The sequence below is a fragment of the Haematobia irritans genome, chromosome 4 (genome assembly GCF_050003625.1).
Source record: "Haematobia irritans isolate KBUSLIRL chromosome 4, ASM5000362v1, whole genome shotgun sequence".
Lineage (NCBI taxonomy): Eukaryota > Metazoa > Arthropoda > Insecta > Diptera > Muscidae > Haematobia > Haematobia irritans.
The window spans coordinates 224771782-224789850 of NC_134400.1; the positions used below are offsets into that span (position 1 = coordinate 224771782).

The 18069-nt window shown below is 33.2% G+C and overlaps 1 protein-coding gene across 3 annotated transcripts in view; it reads left to right on the forward strand.

Annotated features, from left to right (window-relative positions):
* foi (solute carrier family 39 fear-of-intimacy) overlaps positions 1–17512 on the forward strand; it is a 42647-nt gene extending 25135 nt beyond the window's left edge. Inside the window, exons 1-7 of one of the 3 annotated variants that reach the window (XM_075303299.1) lie at positions 3644–3662; positions 10766–11482; positions 12244–12625; positions 12691–12860; positions 12940–13714; positions 15956–16224; positions 16297–17512. In XM_075303299.1, the coding sequence (XP_075159414.1) occupies positions 10976–11482; positions 12244–12625; positions 12691–12860; positions 12940–13714; positions 15956–16224; positions 16297–16434 (2241 nt within the window). In that variant the 5' untranslated portion in view covers positions 3644–3662; positions 10766–10975 and the 3' untranslated portion in view covers positions 16435–17512. The other 2 variants (XM_075303298.1, XM_075303297.1) reach the window with 2 other exon arrangements.
* The last annotated feature ends 557 nt before the right edge of the window (positions 17513–18069 follow it).

Consider the following 18069-nt stretch of genomic DNA (forward strand, 5'->3'; position numbering starts at 1 on the left):
CAATCAAATGCTGGTAGCCAGCCCTACCAATTCAAGTGTTTGCCGCTTGGATTGGGCTTAGTGGTGGTGGTGGCGGCCGCATTCAGAACTCAGTAATCAGTATTTGTAGTAGTCGTTGAGTTCGTTTCATTATATACTTGTGCGTGAGTGAGAGAGAAGAGAGCTTCTTCGGTTTTGACGGTACTGGTAGATTACACTGAGGAAGTTTTGAATTTTTTGCTATTAACAGTAAACTAAAAAAACGTATTACTGTAATATAGATGTGCACGTGAGTAATATTTTGCTCATGCACACTCACGACGGAGAAATCTTATTCACGCACACTCACACACGATATTTTTTGGTAGGACTCACGCTCACGAAAAGAAAATTTGTACTCACGCACACTCACGCACGAAAATCTTTTAAATGTCGTGACTCACGAAAAACCTCGTGACTCACGAATAATTTTATGAGTGATTTACCTTTAGAACCTGACTGAAAACATGAGTATGGTTAAAATCGAGTGCGTTATAAAACTCTTACCACCTAGGATGTCACTAAAATTATAAATGAATTCAACTTACGAATTGCTTACGAATTTATGTTCGTCAGCGGGATTATTTTCGTGAGCGTGTTTTTCCGAAATTCGTTACTTACGCACACTCACGAAGATATTATTTTCGTGACTCACGCTCACGCACGACATTTGGTTTGTTAATCACGCTCACACACACTCATGCCGTTGCCGTCAGCGTGACTCACGACTCACGCATGAGTCACGAAAATTTTCGTGAGTCACGACAATTTCGTGTCACGTGCACATCTCTATACTGTAATTAAATCAAACCCGGTTCGTGGTTACAGAGCAGTTTCCCCGGATTTCTTTCTGGGTAATTACATTTGCTACATTTCTTGTAGAGAAATTTTCGTGACTCACGCGTGAGTCGTGAGTCACCCTCATGTCAACGGCGTGAGTGTGCGTGAGCGTGATTAACAAACCAAAATGTAGTGCGTGAGTCAAGAAAATAACATCTTCGTGAGTGTGCGTGAGTAACGAATTACGCTCACGAAAATAATCCCGCTCTCCAACATAAAACGCTTAAAAGTTAAATTCATTCGCAATTTTAGTGACACCTAGGATGTTAACCCTTTCACTACCGAAATAAACCTAATGATAAAAACTTTAATTTTTCTTCTGTTATTACTTCTACTAACAGCATGTAGAACAAAAATTGTCATTTTGAAAACCTACCACAATTACTTCAAGAGATATATGAGCTTGTTCTGAACACTTGATTTTCGAATTGTGACCAAATGACCTTAAGAAACTAAGCGCTATTTGGCCTATAATATCTTTCAAAGTGTGAGAAAAAATAAAAATAAAGAATCCGTAAAAGTATCAGCTATAGTTTTTGTATAAATGTCCATTTAATAGATACATACGTTACAGTACAAAGATTTTCTCAAATTTTCGTATTTTTCGTTTATTAACAATAAAAAGTTTATAAAAATATATTTTAGACCTCACCAATATACACAATATTTATAGCTTATTTAGATTAAAGCCTCTACTTTAAAATAACATCGAGAAATAAATCGAAACTAAGTGGGAAAATAGAATTTGGTGTCTTTTTCGAATGTCCTTCTAAGTGGACATCGGTAGTGAAAGGGTTAAGAGTTCAATAACGCTCTCGATTTTAATCGTGCTCATGATTTCAGACACGTCCCTCAGGTAAATTACTCATAAAATTATTCGCGAGTCACGGTATTTTTCGTGAGTCACGACATTTTCGTGCGTGAGTACAAGTTTTCTTTGAGTGAGTGTGCGTGAGACCTACCAAACAATATCGTGCGTGAATAAGATTTTTCCGTCGGGAGTGTGCGAGAGTGTGAGTAAAATATTACTCACGTGCAGACCTCTAATTTCTTGAAATAATCTTAAGCTATTATGACCTTAAAGATTATTTCACACAGTTGAGGATACTTTTAAGACACAATTCTCTTTTAAATTTGGGTTTTGTGTACTTGCTTCTAGGAAGCAAATTTTAATTTTTCGCTTTCTGATCTTTTTTCTTCATATGCTATCAAAGTCCTTTAAAAACGAGTTAACGACAACTTTATTTTCCAAATTAAGACTCGACTTCCAGTAGAAATTATGCTATGTTTCAAGTAAAAAACTTCTTTAAAATAAAGTTTTGAAAAACATGTCCTATATTTGAACAATTTTTTGTAGTCAAGATGCAAAAAGACAACCAATTTAAAGACAATTTCATTAAATTTAAAAATTTTTTTCTGAATTATTAAAGTCAAGTTGACCTTAGCCCAAACATTTTTTCTTTCATGTTATGATACCCATTTTTAATTCAAATCACTTAATTGTAAGGACAATACGACTTCATTGAAAAGTTTATCGACTTTTGGACAAGGAAAAAAACTTTATATTAGAGAAATGCGTCTTCTATGGTAAGCCAAATTTGCATTCGTATTTTAAAGACACGAAATCTTTGACCTCACGACAATATTTTTTTCAGTGCAATAATAATAATATATTATATTTGTAATTAGAGTAAAGGCGAATTTTCTTCATGGTATAAACTACACAATTTTGATCAATACACGTTGAATTCTTTCGGATTAATGGCGATTTCGAGTCGCATAAAATGTGCAATATTATCGATTCAAAATATGAAAGACACTGTCATAGCTTTTTGATACAGGACCCCTCCCCCACCATATTATGTATTAACTATACATAATATGGGCGTAAATTCAAATAAGAAAAGAATAATGTATCACTAAAGAAACATATTTTTTTCGAAACGAAATCGCTCTAAAACATATGTATATCAAAGAAAAATTTCCTTAATATTGTGTATAGTTTTAGTTCTTACATGACGTTTTTCATATTCATTCATAGAAAGTTTATATTCCTTTAAGTATAAGTTTGGGCCCTCGTAAATTCAAGAGAACTTAATAGAGAATTCGATAAATAAATTATACAACCTGATTTTAGGTATATAAACTGGTTAAACACCTAAAAATTCTTCATTTTATAGAAGCTGTCTATCGCCCGAAGCCACTATAAAATTTTTAGGAGAATGCAAAATTCGTTTTGTACTACTGTACTAACCAACACATACAGTATGTAAAAAAAGTCTTTTGATATTGCCAAATATTTCAAATTCCAGAAATAATTGAAATATTAAATATTTTATTTTTTGCAGCAATGCTGTGAACGTATGTATACTTTGCAAAATACATAATAAAATATGTTTTAAAATTTCATTATATTTAATTTTGGAACAAAACATAATTTTTATCCTATTGTCAAAACACTTTCTTGACATACTGTATGTATGTCTAATTCAAATCTCATATCGGTTATCAATATTATAACTATTTTTTTTCTTTCAGTGTATGTGTCAGGGTATCTTGATTAAAAACAAAGTAGCAAAAAAACAACAGCGGCTCAATGTGAAGGGGCTTGTGTTGACTGGGTGGCAGAGTAACTGTCGATGAGACTACTGAACTGTTTCCCATTGTGTTGCGTTGTCAGTTATCTGCTAGGTTCGTCGGGTGGGTGTTTGCTGTGGGCCGTCTTTTTGTTGCTGTTTTCGAAAAAAAAAAATTGTTCATACTCAAGTTGAAATGTGTGTTTTCTCCTCGTATCCTGTTCCTGTGTAATTATTGTTCATTCAATGCAAAATGTAGGGGAAATACAACAATAAACGGCAGGGTTTGTCAGTGGCGCTATATCAATCGCATCAATAGCATCGCGTGTAACCGCCAGTTTCATTATCATGGCACATTTTATGTGAACCTGCTCCACACTATTCGCCTTGTGGTGGAACTTTACCTTTAGTGTTGTCTTCCTATATAGTTTTGTGTTTCGGCATGTGTGTGTGTAACTGTGTTTGGAAAAACTATTGGAAAACTATCCAAGTATAAAAATGTTTTCCCTCAGCATTCAGGTTTTCTTTTTCTTCTAGCAAACTGCGAATTCCACTAAGTTTTATCAATATTTTCGTTTATTTTCTTTTTTTGGCTGACTGGCGTATCGGGTTTTTATCCTCCTTGGTGTTTTTGTGTCTAATGTGCAATTTTGCAAAATATGCAAAGTTCAGTTTCGTTTTTCATACGAGACCGAGTTGAAATCCAAAACTCGCAACAGCAAAATTTCAAAAAAACAGTGTGAATGACCAAAGAGGAAAAGTCACATTGATGAAGTAATTAATATACCTTGCATTGCTAGAATTTATTCGCAACGTATGTTCAATTTTTGTAAGAGAAAATAAAAAAATATAACTAATTACACATTTTAAAATTCCAGAGGACATCCCTCTGAATAAATAGTTATTAAATGAAAATTTAAAAATATATATTTTAAAAAAGTTCAAATTCTGTGATATATATTTCTTAAAACCTATGCGAAATAATTTTGTGTGTTCCAAAAAAGTGTTATAATGTCCCAAAGTTATATTCTGAAGACAGTGAGTTGCCAAACGTTTTCAAAAAAAATTAATTAAAAAAATATATATACTACATACGGAGGCGGTATAGTAGTTGTATAACAGTTCGGTCCAGCTAATACCAAATGATGTAGTATTCTATGTTGATATATAAAAAGAACAAATGAATTCCTTTTTTTTTTTAAACCTTAAACAAAATTTATGAAAATCATAGCATCTTTTGACGAGAATCTGCTTTAAGATTTTTAGAGAAAAGAAAACTTTGGCTGCCAAGAAAAAAATCTATCTACATACCGAAGAAAGTGTACCATGTTCCAAAAATGTTTTATTTACTTTAATATCTTTGGAATTGAGTCTGACTAAAGAAGCGTAAAATGAATTTAAGGATATATTTAAGACGCAATTCCCTCTTGAATTTAATGAATTGTGGCTACTTGATACTACAAAACAAATCTTAGCTAATTCAATCCTACTATATTATTAAAATATTTCATTAACTTGTTGACTAAAACATAAAATGCACCATTAAAAGACTTTATGAGCACCTCCTGTTTTGGCATGATTTTTATCTTTATAGTCAAGCAACAAAATTCATCGAACATAAGGATGATTCCATCGAAGTCGAATCGCTTAACTCTATGACTCTATAAGAAATAAATCTTTCTTTGTAGTAATAAGTAATAAATCTTTCTTTGTAGTAATTCTCTGTTAAGCAAAAATGCATTGGTATTTTAAGGATAAGAAATCTTCATTATGTAGTATACTTCCCAATTTTAATCTATATTTTAGACCGTTAAGTAAGACTCAATCGACTACTAGGTTAAGGAGATTTCATTAAGATAACAATAAAAAAATTAATAAAGAATAGAGTAGTGTTAACATCATATATAATTTTAGAATACTAAGATTACAAAATAATCTTGACTTAAGGTAAACGAAAAACAATATTTTTTCCTACCAAACGAAATTTTACACATCAACGGACAGAGTTAAGCAGTTCTAAAGGGTGATTCTTTTGAGGTTAGGATTTTCATGCATTAGTATTTGACAGATCACGTGGGATTTCAGACATGGTGTCAAAGAGAAAGATGCTCAGTATGCTTTGACATTTCATCATGAATAGACTTACTAACGAGCCACAACGTCGAATTTTCAGTGAATGGGCCCTAGAAAAGTTGGCAGAAAATCCGCTTTTTTATCGACAAATTTTGTTCAGCGATGAGGCTCATTTCTGGTTGAATGGCTACGTAAATAAGCAAAATTGCCGCATTTGGAGTGAAGAGCAACCAGAAGCCGTTCAAGAACTGCCCATGCATCCCGAAAAATGCACTGTTTGGTGTGGTTTGTACGCTGGTGGAATCATTGGACCGTATTTTTTCAAAGATGCTGTTGGACGCAACGTTACGGTGAATGGCGATCGCTATCGTTCGATGCTAACAAACTTTTTGTTGCCAAAAATGGAAGAACTGAACTTGGTTGACATGTGGTTTCAACAAGATGGCGCTACATGCCACACAGCTCGCGATTCTATGGCCATTTTGAGGGAAAACTTCGGAGAACAATTCATCTCAAGAAATGGACCGGTAAGTTGGCCACCAAGATCATGCGATTTGACGCCTTTAGACTATTTTTTGTGGGGCTACGTCAAGTCTAAAGTCTACAGAAATAAGCCAGCAACTATTCCAGCTTTGGAAGACAACATTTCCGAAGAAATTCGGGCTATTCCGGCCGAAATGCTCGAAAAAGTTGCCCAAAATTGGACTTTCCGAATGGACCACCTAAGACGCAGCCGCGGTCAACATTTAAATGAAATTATCTTCAAAAAGTAAATGTCATGGACCAATCTAACGTTTCAAATAAAGAACCGATGAGATTTTGCAAATTTTATGCGTTTTTTTTTTTTTAAAAAGTTATCAAGCTCTTAACAAATCACCCTTTATTTATAGACCAAATAGTTGGGCGCACACAAGCTGATTTAATAAAAAAAAAACAAAATAAAAAACGTTGGGAAACAGGTATCTCAAACATTGTTCTTTTGTTACAGTTTTTGAATTTCTTCGAAAACAAACTTTTATCACCAAAAAATTTTTGCTACAAAAATTTTATTTTTGCATTAAGAACACTGTTCTTTTTTTTCGGTTTATGTCTTAAATAAACCACATTTTGACATTTAAGGGTTTCGTAGTAAAACATTAATATCTTCGCAATGCCGAACATGCTTTCGGAATCTTGCGAAATTTTTTGGAAAGTATGTAATTACATTACATGCATGAGTCACGAAGAAATTTCTTCGTGAGTGTGCGTGAGTAGCAAATATCGGAAAAATACGCTCACGAGCACAATAACGTTTACGAGATGAATTCGCTTACAAATTTAGTGTCACCTATAATGTTAAGAGCTTTATGATTTTAATCATGCTCGGCTTTTAAGTCAAGTCCCCTACGTCAATTACTTCTACAATTCTAGGATTGGCCCTATATGTTATGAAAACTACCACATTATTCTCGTCGACGAATGTTTTTCAAGTCTCATTCGCATTTATGCATCATCAAACGTGAAATACGACTCAATGGTGAGTCACAGCAATGTTGATGAATGAGGAGAGTTTTCGTGAGTACCGAGATTTTTCGTGAGTCTTTAAAAGTTTTTCGTACGTAAGTGTGCGTGAGCACAGAGTTGCTCAAAATGTAAAAAAATATCCTGATGTGAGTAAAATTTTTCCATCGGGTGTGTGCGTGAGAATGATTAAAATTACTCACGTGCGGCACACCTCTACTATGTGGTCTACAAACAGCGGTGCCAACTCTGACGATTTTTCGTCATTTTGACGATTTTTGATGGTAAATTTGGCCTCTGACGATTTGACGACGATTTTAAACAACTTAGTTATGAGATGACGAGTTTTTAAAATGCTCGACTCAAGTGTTTCCTTTTAAGGGTTTTTAGGTCGATTTAACGATTATTCAAGGTGATGTTATAAGTTGGCGATTGATGTTATAAGTTGATGTTATAAGTTGACGATTTTCATAAGTTGTAATGTGAACAAGTTATTTTGGATCTCAATAATATGACAATTTATATTTAGCTTGCTCCCAGCCGTCTCCAATGTAGAAAGAAATTTCAAAGCAATCAATATAAATAAACCTAAAATTCGGAATCCCTTTGAAAATTAAACATTGCAAGGTATTCTTTTGTCTAAAACCTATTTAAAGCAAAATAATTCTGATCGCTATGAAGTCAGTTTAGTTAAATTCACTTTATTTATTTATTAATTACCGATAATAGTAATCATAATAAAAATTATATATGAGCAAGTAATAAGGATTTAAATTCGATTAGAGAATAGAACATTTTTCTGTCAAGAAAATTTTGTTAAACAATGTAGTACATATGGTCACAATCAGATATATTAATTTAAATTAATTAAACATTTATTTCAATTAATCCTCGTTAAAAAAACTGGAGACTATATGACTTAATTAGCGATTTAAACGGCATTATTCATGTAACTAAAATGAATAAAACCCCTTTTTTTAATAACAGCTTTATTGTGTATACAATATATGGATGCCTCAGATGTTTGAATAAAACTTTTATTTTATCATGAGTGACGATTTTTTGACGAATTCTTTGGTATGAATTGACGATTTTGACGAAAAATATTTTTAAAATTGAAGATTTTCAGCCCAAAACAGTTGGCACCACTGTCTACAAATAGAATTGCTTGACTGTATGCGTTTATGGCCAATTCGTTATTTGTGTGTTGATGACTATAAGAATTACATGGTGCAGTGAATAGTGTGTTTTGTTACAAACTGTACACGCAGAGAAGGAATATGATCAAGTCCTAGAGCAAAATGTTTTGATAGAGAATATGGAAAATTTGTGCCGCAAAAATTTTGTTTTCTCGCCAAGCATAAAATGTTTACTTTGTGATAAATTTATAAAATCGAATATTTGCTTCTAAATTGTTTGTATTACGGAAAAAGTGCTGATAACTTAATAAATCTCGTGAGCGTGAGAAAGAAATGAAGGAAAATGTAATTAGTCACAAAAACTGATTTAGTCTTTATTAAATTGTTGTCACATGCATAGTCACAAAAAAATCTATAACTTTCATCCGAACAAACTTTTTATAGCGAAAAGCAAATGGTAAACGAAGGTTGTTTGTCTAAAATTACTTTTGGAAGGAAATAATTATATTGATTGTTAAGGAGATTGTTAGATTTCTTTCAATTGTCATATTAGTTAACATATCGAAATCAACAATGGATTCTCTAAGCGTTTATCGCTTTTTGTACAACTTAAATTTTTGCCGCTGAGACTAAAACAGTCAGAATATGCACACTTTTTAATATTGAATTTGTAAAATAATTGAAATAGGTAATTAAAGTTAATTTCTCTCATTATTTGTAATATAAAAATATAAAAAAAATTGAAATTAGAAACTATTGAATGCCATCATAACACATTTTTCATGATTGAAATATTAAAGATAATTACCGAATATTTAAATTAAATTTTATGTACAGGGTAGCTGGCACGAACTATTATAAATTCAAATTACAATATTTTATTTTGTTGAAAATATTTTTTTACTTAGATATTTTTGCACACAATTTATGTAACTGTGCAGATTCCGGTGCACTCGTCTTTTTTAATACGTCCATTATGGTGGTTTACGAATTTCTCAATTAGAAATTGATTTCTATCAAAACACACGAACACAATGGTTCGGTTGTGAAGTCAAGATCATCAATGTTGCCAGATCTTCATACTCCTCCTATACTTTTCAGCTTCAGAAATAATAAGGAGTTGACACACTCCGTCAGACATGGACGCTCTGGATACGCACGTCTATTCATCGCAACTGGTTGACAGCATAAGTACTTTTGACAGAATTTCACATATCTCTACACTCACTCTAAAAAAAAGTGTGCTGAAAACAACAGTCAACAGAAAACAACGAAAACAGTTCGTAATATTTGTACGATTTAAAATTTTGCCCAAAGTATTTTCAACAATACTATCGACCAGCAAACATTTTCTTTGTGTTTAAGTTGAATAATATTCAGATGATTGTGTAAATACAAGACATATTTTTGTTTCTTTTAGCCATCCTAAAACATGTTTTAGTGTAATAGAGTTTGTTTTCTATATCGGTAAACTCAGAAATAAATGATTTTGATGGTTGTAAATAATGTAATGAGCTGTCAATACCACTAATATCTTTGGCCAAAGTGAGGATGTTGGAGTGGTAGGATTATAGAGTAATTTAAGGTTTAATGTGGTAGTGGTAGGATTATAGAGTAATTTAAGGTTTAATGATTAGTATTGATAATTTTACAATTACTATTTTTAAGAACAATACTATTTATTGGCCACGTAGGCTTACAGGATTGTTAAATAAATGAAATAATATCACGTAGCCATCGTTTCACGATTGACCGGCCTACCACTTCGTAAGCTATTCATATTAATTGTAACACTTCGTGTAAGCTATTATTCTCAATGTAGCAAATTTCGTAATTGAAAATTTCTTTGTGCGCAAAACAAAATTAATTTTAATTCTAGTTTTTATACGGTGGTTGGACAAAAGTGTTAACACAGGTTGTTTGTACAGGTTGATGTAGGGCAAATTAACATTCGAGTTAATTCACATCGGGTTTGGTGAATTTACCTATAATTGGTTGATAGTTTCGCTGCAAGTAGAGGATTCTGATAAGGAATACACTAGTTCCAGAACGATCGTCCATATAACTGTCTGGCAGGGGTTTGTCCTAATCACTACCTATGTAGATTTGTCCACACATGGTTTTAAGCTGAAATATAAGCAGTTATGTGAACGCGGTGAGCTGATTGTTTTTTTCTAAAAAGGGATCAAACAGTAAATAAATTTAAAATGCAACTGCTTGACATATCTTTGTATATCATTTAAAAATACTCTTATGCCATAATATCCGGAAATTATTTACGTAATCCTTTTGTGATCTTTTTTATTAGTAAACAAACAATTTTGTACAATCTGCCTCCGAACATAACAATGATGTTGTCTTACGATTAAATTTTTGATATGAATGGACGTGGGTTGGTTTTCACTCTAGTACTTACAATTGACTTGAATGGATTGATTATGAATGAATGTTTAGATGGATTTATTGTGTTGGTTGATTTTGTTATCGAATAGATTCTTAATATGGCTATGTTTTATTCTAAACATCGAAATCAACCAGTTTATACCAATTATTTTCCATTTTGTTTTATTCATTGCGGTATAATTGGTTTTCTAATATACTCTTCTCTTTTGTTTACAGATTCAGTTCTGTTTTGGAATAACAAGAAGAAAGAAGCAAATATCTAGAGTATCCCGTTTCTGCGAGTTGGTGTTTGATGTATTCTTCTGTAGAATAGAAATATACCTCAGTTCAAGATTAACTCTAATACGTTGTGCTCCAGACAGTGGCATAGGAATTAAAAAGGATAACTTTTAGAGTATTAGTAACCATCATTGACTAGCATGCATCATGGCCCGTCATATAATGGCTGTTTGTGTTGTATGCCTACTATGTGCAGACCACCTACCATGTCAACAGCATATCGAAACTCTATTTGCTGGATCAACTGGATCACCTGGTCACAATAATGAGTGGGAGCATAGTGGTCCTCTGAATGCCATTGTCTACTCAACAAATAAAGACACATCCGCCACATCGAGCTTTTCTGCTAAAAGCCAACAAAAACGAACCACCGATGCTTCATCGTTAGCCTATGTTTCAACTACAAAAACGAATAGAGGTGATAATCGCAATCGAAGAAGAAAAAAACGTCATGCTGATCATGGACATGGTTCTAGTGAAATACCTGCCAGGCCCGAAATTACCGAAACATTTGTGAGAAGGATATTCAGTGAGTATGGCAGTGGTGACACAATAAACATAGAGGATTTCCAGCGTATGTTAGAAAAATTGGGTTTACATCAATTACTGCCGCAGAAATTGCTTCGTAGTCATGAGGATAGTGACAATGAAACGGTAAGTATTATCAAGAATAAATGAAAGATACCCACTACCTACGTTTGTCTCGGGTGCAAATGTGCATTTTGCGGAAGCAATAAAATAATTAATTTACAGCCCCTAATAATTAATTTACAGCGACGAGTTTAGTGATCAAGTGACGATTTTTAGTTTAAAGAAGTTAGAAATCAAAATATAAATTTGAAAAAGTTATATTGAGTAATGGTCAACAATTGAATGAGATGGTGGAAACGTAGAAAGGAATCCATGGAGGAGATTGGACTTCTCCGCCAAAATATAAACTTTTGTTTGCTGCCAATATATTAGCAAGTTTTATTTTTTCATATAAATGTTGTATTGGGATCCTCTTTCTATCAAGGCGACTTTTCAAGTTATATCCACTGATGCCATATTATGGTTTCTGTTGTGTATACGAAACGTTTGGCCGGGACTATCCTAGATCCTTGTGTAGGTGTCTAAAACTTTGTCCACGTCAAATTTTTATCGTGGCAGCCTGTTTATATATTGTCCAGTAACAGCTGTTTTGTTTATGGATTAAAGAGAATGGGTGTTAGGATTTTATCCACTAGAGACGCTGCTTCCTCTTTATGGCTTCTTTGTTGGTGTTAATAAAGCGTTATCTTGTAACCACAATAGGGGCATATCATTAGTTTTATTGTATCGAATACATCTAAATGTGATTTAACATTCCAAACGAGTGATTAAACAATTAATACTAACATAAAATACATTATATTTCGTCTACTATTCTCTTTCAGTGTATTGGAGATTCTAAATTGATAAGCTATGTAAAATCGCATGATCATCATGAACATGATCATAACCACCATCATGAAAGTCATTATTCGAACGAATCTTCAGATGTGGATATTCGCAACTGTTCCGATTCTACAGAGGGCTGTGCTTTAGCTCACACACATATGGATGATGATGGACACGATCATGACCACGATCACCATGATCATTCCAATTATACGTTGTCTTCAGAAGATATCGTCAATGTATGCCCTGTTCTTTTGTATCAATTAACCTCCACCAGTGATTCCAACAACAAAGGTTGCATTGAAGCAGATATTTTATTAGAGATCGATGAACATGAAGCTAAACGTGTCAAACGTCCCAAAGAGGATATTATTTTTGGTAAGTGGATTTTGGAATTATTAGACTATTTGGACATTTTGGTAATCATTTTTATCACATTCCAGTGTGGATTTATTCATTCGCCGCAGTATTTGCCTGCAGTATTCTTGGTTTAGTTGGTGTTGCAATAATACCCTTCATGAATTCACGTTTCTATAAACACATCATTCAGTTTTTGGTTGCATTGGCTGTTGGCACCATGACAGGTGATGCTTTGCTGCACTTGTTGCCTCATGTAAGTATTGGCATAGCACATTTAATGAATAAATTTTAAACATTGTTACATTCGCGTCCAACTTTCAATTGCTCAACAGTCTTTAGCTGGCCAGAATGAGAGTAATATGATCTTTAAAGGCCTTACCTGCATGGGTGGCATTGTGTTTTTCTATATAACCGAACATGGTTTAACTATGGTCTCCGAGTGGCGTAAAAGTGTTGCCAAAAAAGAGGCTACCAAACCATCTAGAGCAAAGGTGATGCGGGACCCAGACTCATCGCACAACAATTCGGTGGCAGGTGATAAAGTATGCAAATCCAAATACAGCTCATATCCATACTGCTATGATGAAATTGCAATGGACACGAAAAACGATGTTTGGTTACATTTACCCAACAGCAAGGCTGCTGACAATGTTGCTTCAATTAGAAATGGAAAATTAGATGCTGATCCCGTCGAGAATGCTACGCAATCATTACTATCTACGTCGCAAAACAATTATGCTCCTCTGGCAGATAGAAATCATGCAATGCATCATCACCATAATGACTTGCAGCAGTCATCACAACCGAACAGTACATCATCTTGCCACAGCCAACAAGTTCCTGACAGTAGTACATTGGCAACTGACTTAGATGGCAATGTGGTCGGTGATGGTCCCACAATAAATACAGTAACGGCGAATGCAACGAATGGAAAGGATTTAATGAATGACACCGTTACAGTAATTCTCAGAGAACATGAATCGTCACACCATGGTCACTCTCACAAACATGGGCATGTACATTCGCCGCCGGAATCCTTGAGCGCTGTTGTATGGATGATCATCATGGGAGATGGTTTACATAATTTTACCGATGGCATGGCAATAGGTAAGTCAAGCATTCTACAAATGTTTCCAATATAAATTGATATGATATTAAATCCGTTGTCGTCAATTACTCTTAAGGCAGAAGAAAAATTAAGTCTGCTTTTTTTGACTATTGTTAGTAGCATATGCAACTCTATATTCTAAATGTCGCGATTCGCCAGGTTGCAATGGATTACTTCCACAGAAGAAATCGATAACCGAACGAACTGTTTCATTGTTTTTACAATGGTATCTGCAAACGGAACTAACGGCAATTGAAATATACATATTTTGAATGTTAAAAATGTTAATTAACTAAAATAAGTCAATCTTTGAAATAGGAGGTCCCTTTCAGTGTGCTACTCTCTTTTTGAGGTAATCCTGGCAGAATTTACACAAAAGAATTCGAAGAGCCAACAAACTTTACAAATGGAACTTAAAAATGTTTTAGCCCTTATATTATGTTGGGGTCAGTTGATGACCCATATGGTATTTTTCATCAGCGCATTTATCACTGTTGGAATATAATTAAAAGTTCTTACTACTCAGCAAGAAAACAGTACATGTCAACAATTTGTGCACTGACTAGTAAGAACTTTTATTTATATTCCAACAGTAAGAAATGCGCTGATGAAAACTACGATGTGGGTCATTAAATGACCCCAACATAATATAAGGGTTAAGGAATTAGTTTTCTTGTTAGCCTGATACTGAAACAGGCGATTAACGTCCAAATGCATGATATCTTAATTTTACAATTCATTATTCTTCGAGCTTTACGGACAAAGTAGATCAAGGAATTTGATCAATAGAACCATTGAAAAGAAAACGCCAGATACAAATCTATATACGCCTAGAATAAAAAGTGAATTGAGTTTTGTAAGTCGTTAAATGGGAATATTCCTTTCAATTACCTTGAGAAAAATACCTCCCCGTACAAATCGTGTCCAATGCAGAACTAATACTAACCTCGGGATGATACTTGTTTTCGGCGGTAGCGTGCAGATTGGTATTTTCATACCTATGGAATAGATCACAATTTGTTCGTTTGGGAAGCCGAGATTCACATATTGTGAACCTAACTTGTGGGTCTGTGTTAGACCCGTTATTTTTTATATAGTTTATGTTGTTGTTGTAACAGTTTATTGTCATTTCATCCAATATTTTTGTTCTTTCTGACTGGCTAGATAACAATAATCCATTGACAAACCCCAACAAAACCAATGTGATCGTATTTCGTATAGGCCATAGGTTGGTTTCACATCCAATGATTTTTTTATATCAGAGGTCTGGCCATTGATTATGTAAATAGTAGTAAATGCCTGGGTGTGATTATCGATCAGTTCTTGGATTTTGGTGATCATATTGATTTTATCTCTAATAGGATTGTAAACTACTATTCGGAATTAGTATCGTGCACTTAGAATTTTAATAAAAATCGTCTTCCACTTGAATTAAGAAACTTTTCATATTCTGTTCCTATGTTTAGACACAAGCTTACTTCAAATTTTTTAACTCTCTGATAACAGTTCCTTTTATGATTGTTTTTAACATCCGTGCAGCTAGGGCTATGAATATATGTAAACATTTAATTTTTTGTGTTTTATATATATGGGTGGGGAGCCGCGTTATTTGTACATTACTGAAGAAAATAATTGGATTAAAAACTACTTGTATACTATTTGTAATAATGTTTAATGGCCTTGAAGGCTTTATATTACAATAAAGAAATAAATAAATATATAAAATTAGACTCATTGTGAATAGGATAGTTCGGTATGTACTCAAATGGGGTCAAATTGTTCGAACATGTGAGTGGAAAGGTAAAAGAATTTCTGGGATGCAGTGTTGACGATTATATTTCACTTCGAAACATTTTGTTCTTTTTCAGGGCTATAAAAAGGCAGTTGCCTTCTCATATAATAACGAGATTTGATTTGGATCCATAGCTAGGGTATGGAATTGCTTGCCGATAGTGCTCAGGAATTTCAACTTCACTTTTGTACGGTTCCGCAATGAATTGTAGCTTAGATTCCAAAATGAGTAATTGATCGATACAGCTTGTAGTAGCAACTTTTTTCTCTTAATGTAAATCTGAATTTAGTTTTATTCTAATATTCTGTACAAATTTAATTTTTTTAGTGGCAGTACACTATTATTGGCCTCATTTTGTTTTTTTTTGTTTTGCCTTAATAAATTATTATTATATCCATTAAAATAAATAAATTAATACAGTTACAATAAATACAATCATTCATTTCAGGAGCTGCCTTTGCTGAAAATATGGCTGGTGGGTTTTCAACTGCATTGGCTGTTTTCTGTCATGAATTACCCCACGAATTAGGAGATTTTGCTATTTTGATGAAAGCTGGCATGTCAGTTAAATCGGCTGTGTATTACAATTTATTAACCGGTGTTTTGAGTTTCATTGGAATGATATTCGGGATAATATTTGGTCAATCTCATGAGACGGCACAATGGATGTTTGCAGCAGCCACTGGTCTATTTATTTACATAGCAATGGTTGATATGGTATGCAATATTGTGATTTTTGAAAAATATACACACAACTAATCCATTATTGTTTTTTCCTTTGGTTTACAGATGCCTGAAATATCAGCAGCCCACAAATCATTGCAGCAATTTGCATTGCAAATATTGGGTATGTCTAGCGGTGTATTACTTATGCTCTTGATAGCCATATTTGAGGGTGACTTAATGACAATATTTTCAACTAATTAAAACGGGCAACTAATAGCAATGCAGCAGAATATACAACACAATCAAAGCAACATCTTGTACATTAATATGGATTCCTATAAAATACAAAAGAAAATAGCTAAGAGAAGAACATAACAATATTCTCTATATCTCTATAAATCCTCAACAACATTCTTTACAAAAAAACTCGCCCAAGAAAACACACTACCAATCGAATATACAATATAAAAAATACAAGCATTATAAAATTTATGAATTATAGAATTAATACTACCAATCAATAATAAGAAACACAATGCCCGTTATTTAAATCTCTAATTTAGTGATAAAAAAAACCAACCAAGTATGTCTATTTATACAAAGTATAATAAGCTCAAATGTTAACTACTCACATTTACTCCCTTCCCATTTTTCTACTGATACACAAGCAACCGTATATACACCATGTTTCTCCATTAACATCATTCTTAATTTCTAATTTTTTGTATAAATATAAAAGCTATCTCGCCTTTCTGTACGTTCTCAAATAAGAATTTACAATATTGTTCTTTTCATACAATCATGCTCTTAATTTAAATTTCATTTCAAATACGCTCTCACTCAATTATACAATTTTGAACAAAAAGGACTGATGAAATTGCGGAATAAATATGAAATTTTATACTTCACTGGTATGCCAGATCTGCATACTACAGGAAAAACATACTATGTACGTCTAATTTCCCATTTCTCTTCCTCTTGGTTTGTCCTATATTATTAAGTTAATATTTTTTGTTACATATTGTTTTTCAGTGAGTTTATTTTTCATTTTCTGTGTCGTTTTGTTTACTTAATAATAGCTGTAAGTCCTATGATTATATAATGTGTTTATTATAGTATACTTAAGTTTGTAATGAAATAAGCAAGCAGCCAATATCCATTGAAGCAACCAACCAACAATCGCAGCAGAAGTAAAATGTATTGTAACTTAATTCATATTAAAAAAACACAAAACGAATATTTATAAACCTTGTCGTAAATTTTCTTTCTCTTAAATACACTGTAAGTGATTAATTCTTGAATATTTTTTTAAACGAAAATATATCCTACTATGAAATAATTTTCTTTGAAATTTATTTTGAACTAAAATGGAAATAAGTTGAAGATTCGTATCACTTCGGACATGCTATGTAGGGGTTCCAATATAATTCATATGTAATATATTCCAATTTATTATAACTGTACTGACATCTCTGAAATAGAATTGAAATTATCGCAGTGGCGATTTTACAAGGAAAATGTTGGTATTTTGGCCATTTTTGTCGAAATCAGAAAAACATATATATGGGAGCTATATCTAAATCTGAACCGATTTCAACCAAATTTGGCACGCATAGCTACAATGCTAATTCTACTCCCTGTGCAAAATGTCAACTAAATCGGAGCAAAAATTTGGCCTCTGTGGTCGTATGAGTGTAAATCGGTCGAAAGCTATATATGGGAGCTATATCTAAATCTGAACCGATTTCAACCAAATTTGGCACGCATAGCTACAATGCTAATTCTACTCCCTGTGCAAAATTTCAATTAAATCGGAGTAAAAGATTGGCCACTGTGGTCATATGAGTGTAAATCGGGCGAACGATATATATCGGAGCTATATCTAAATCTGGACCG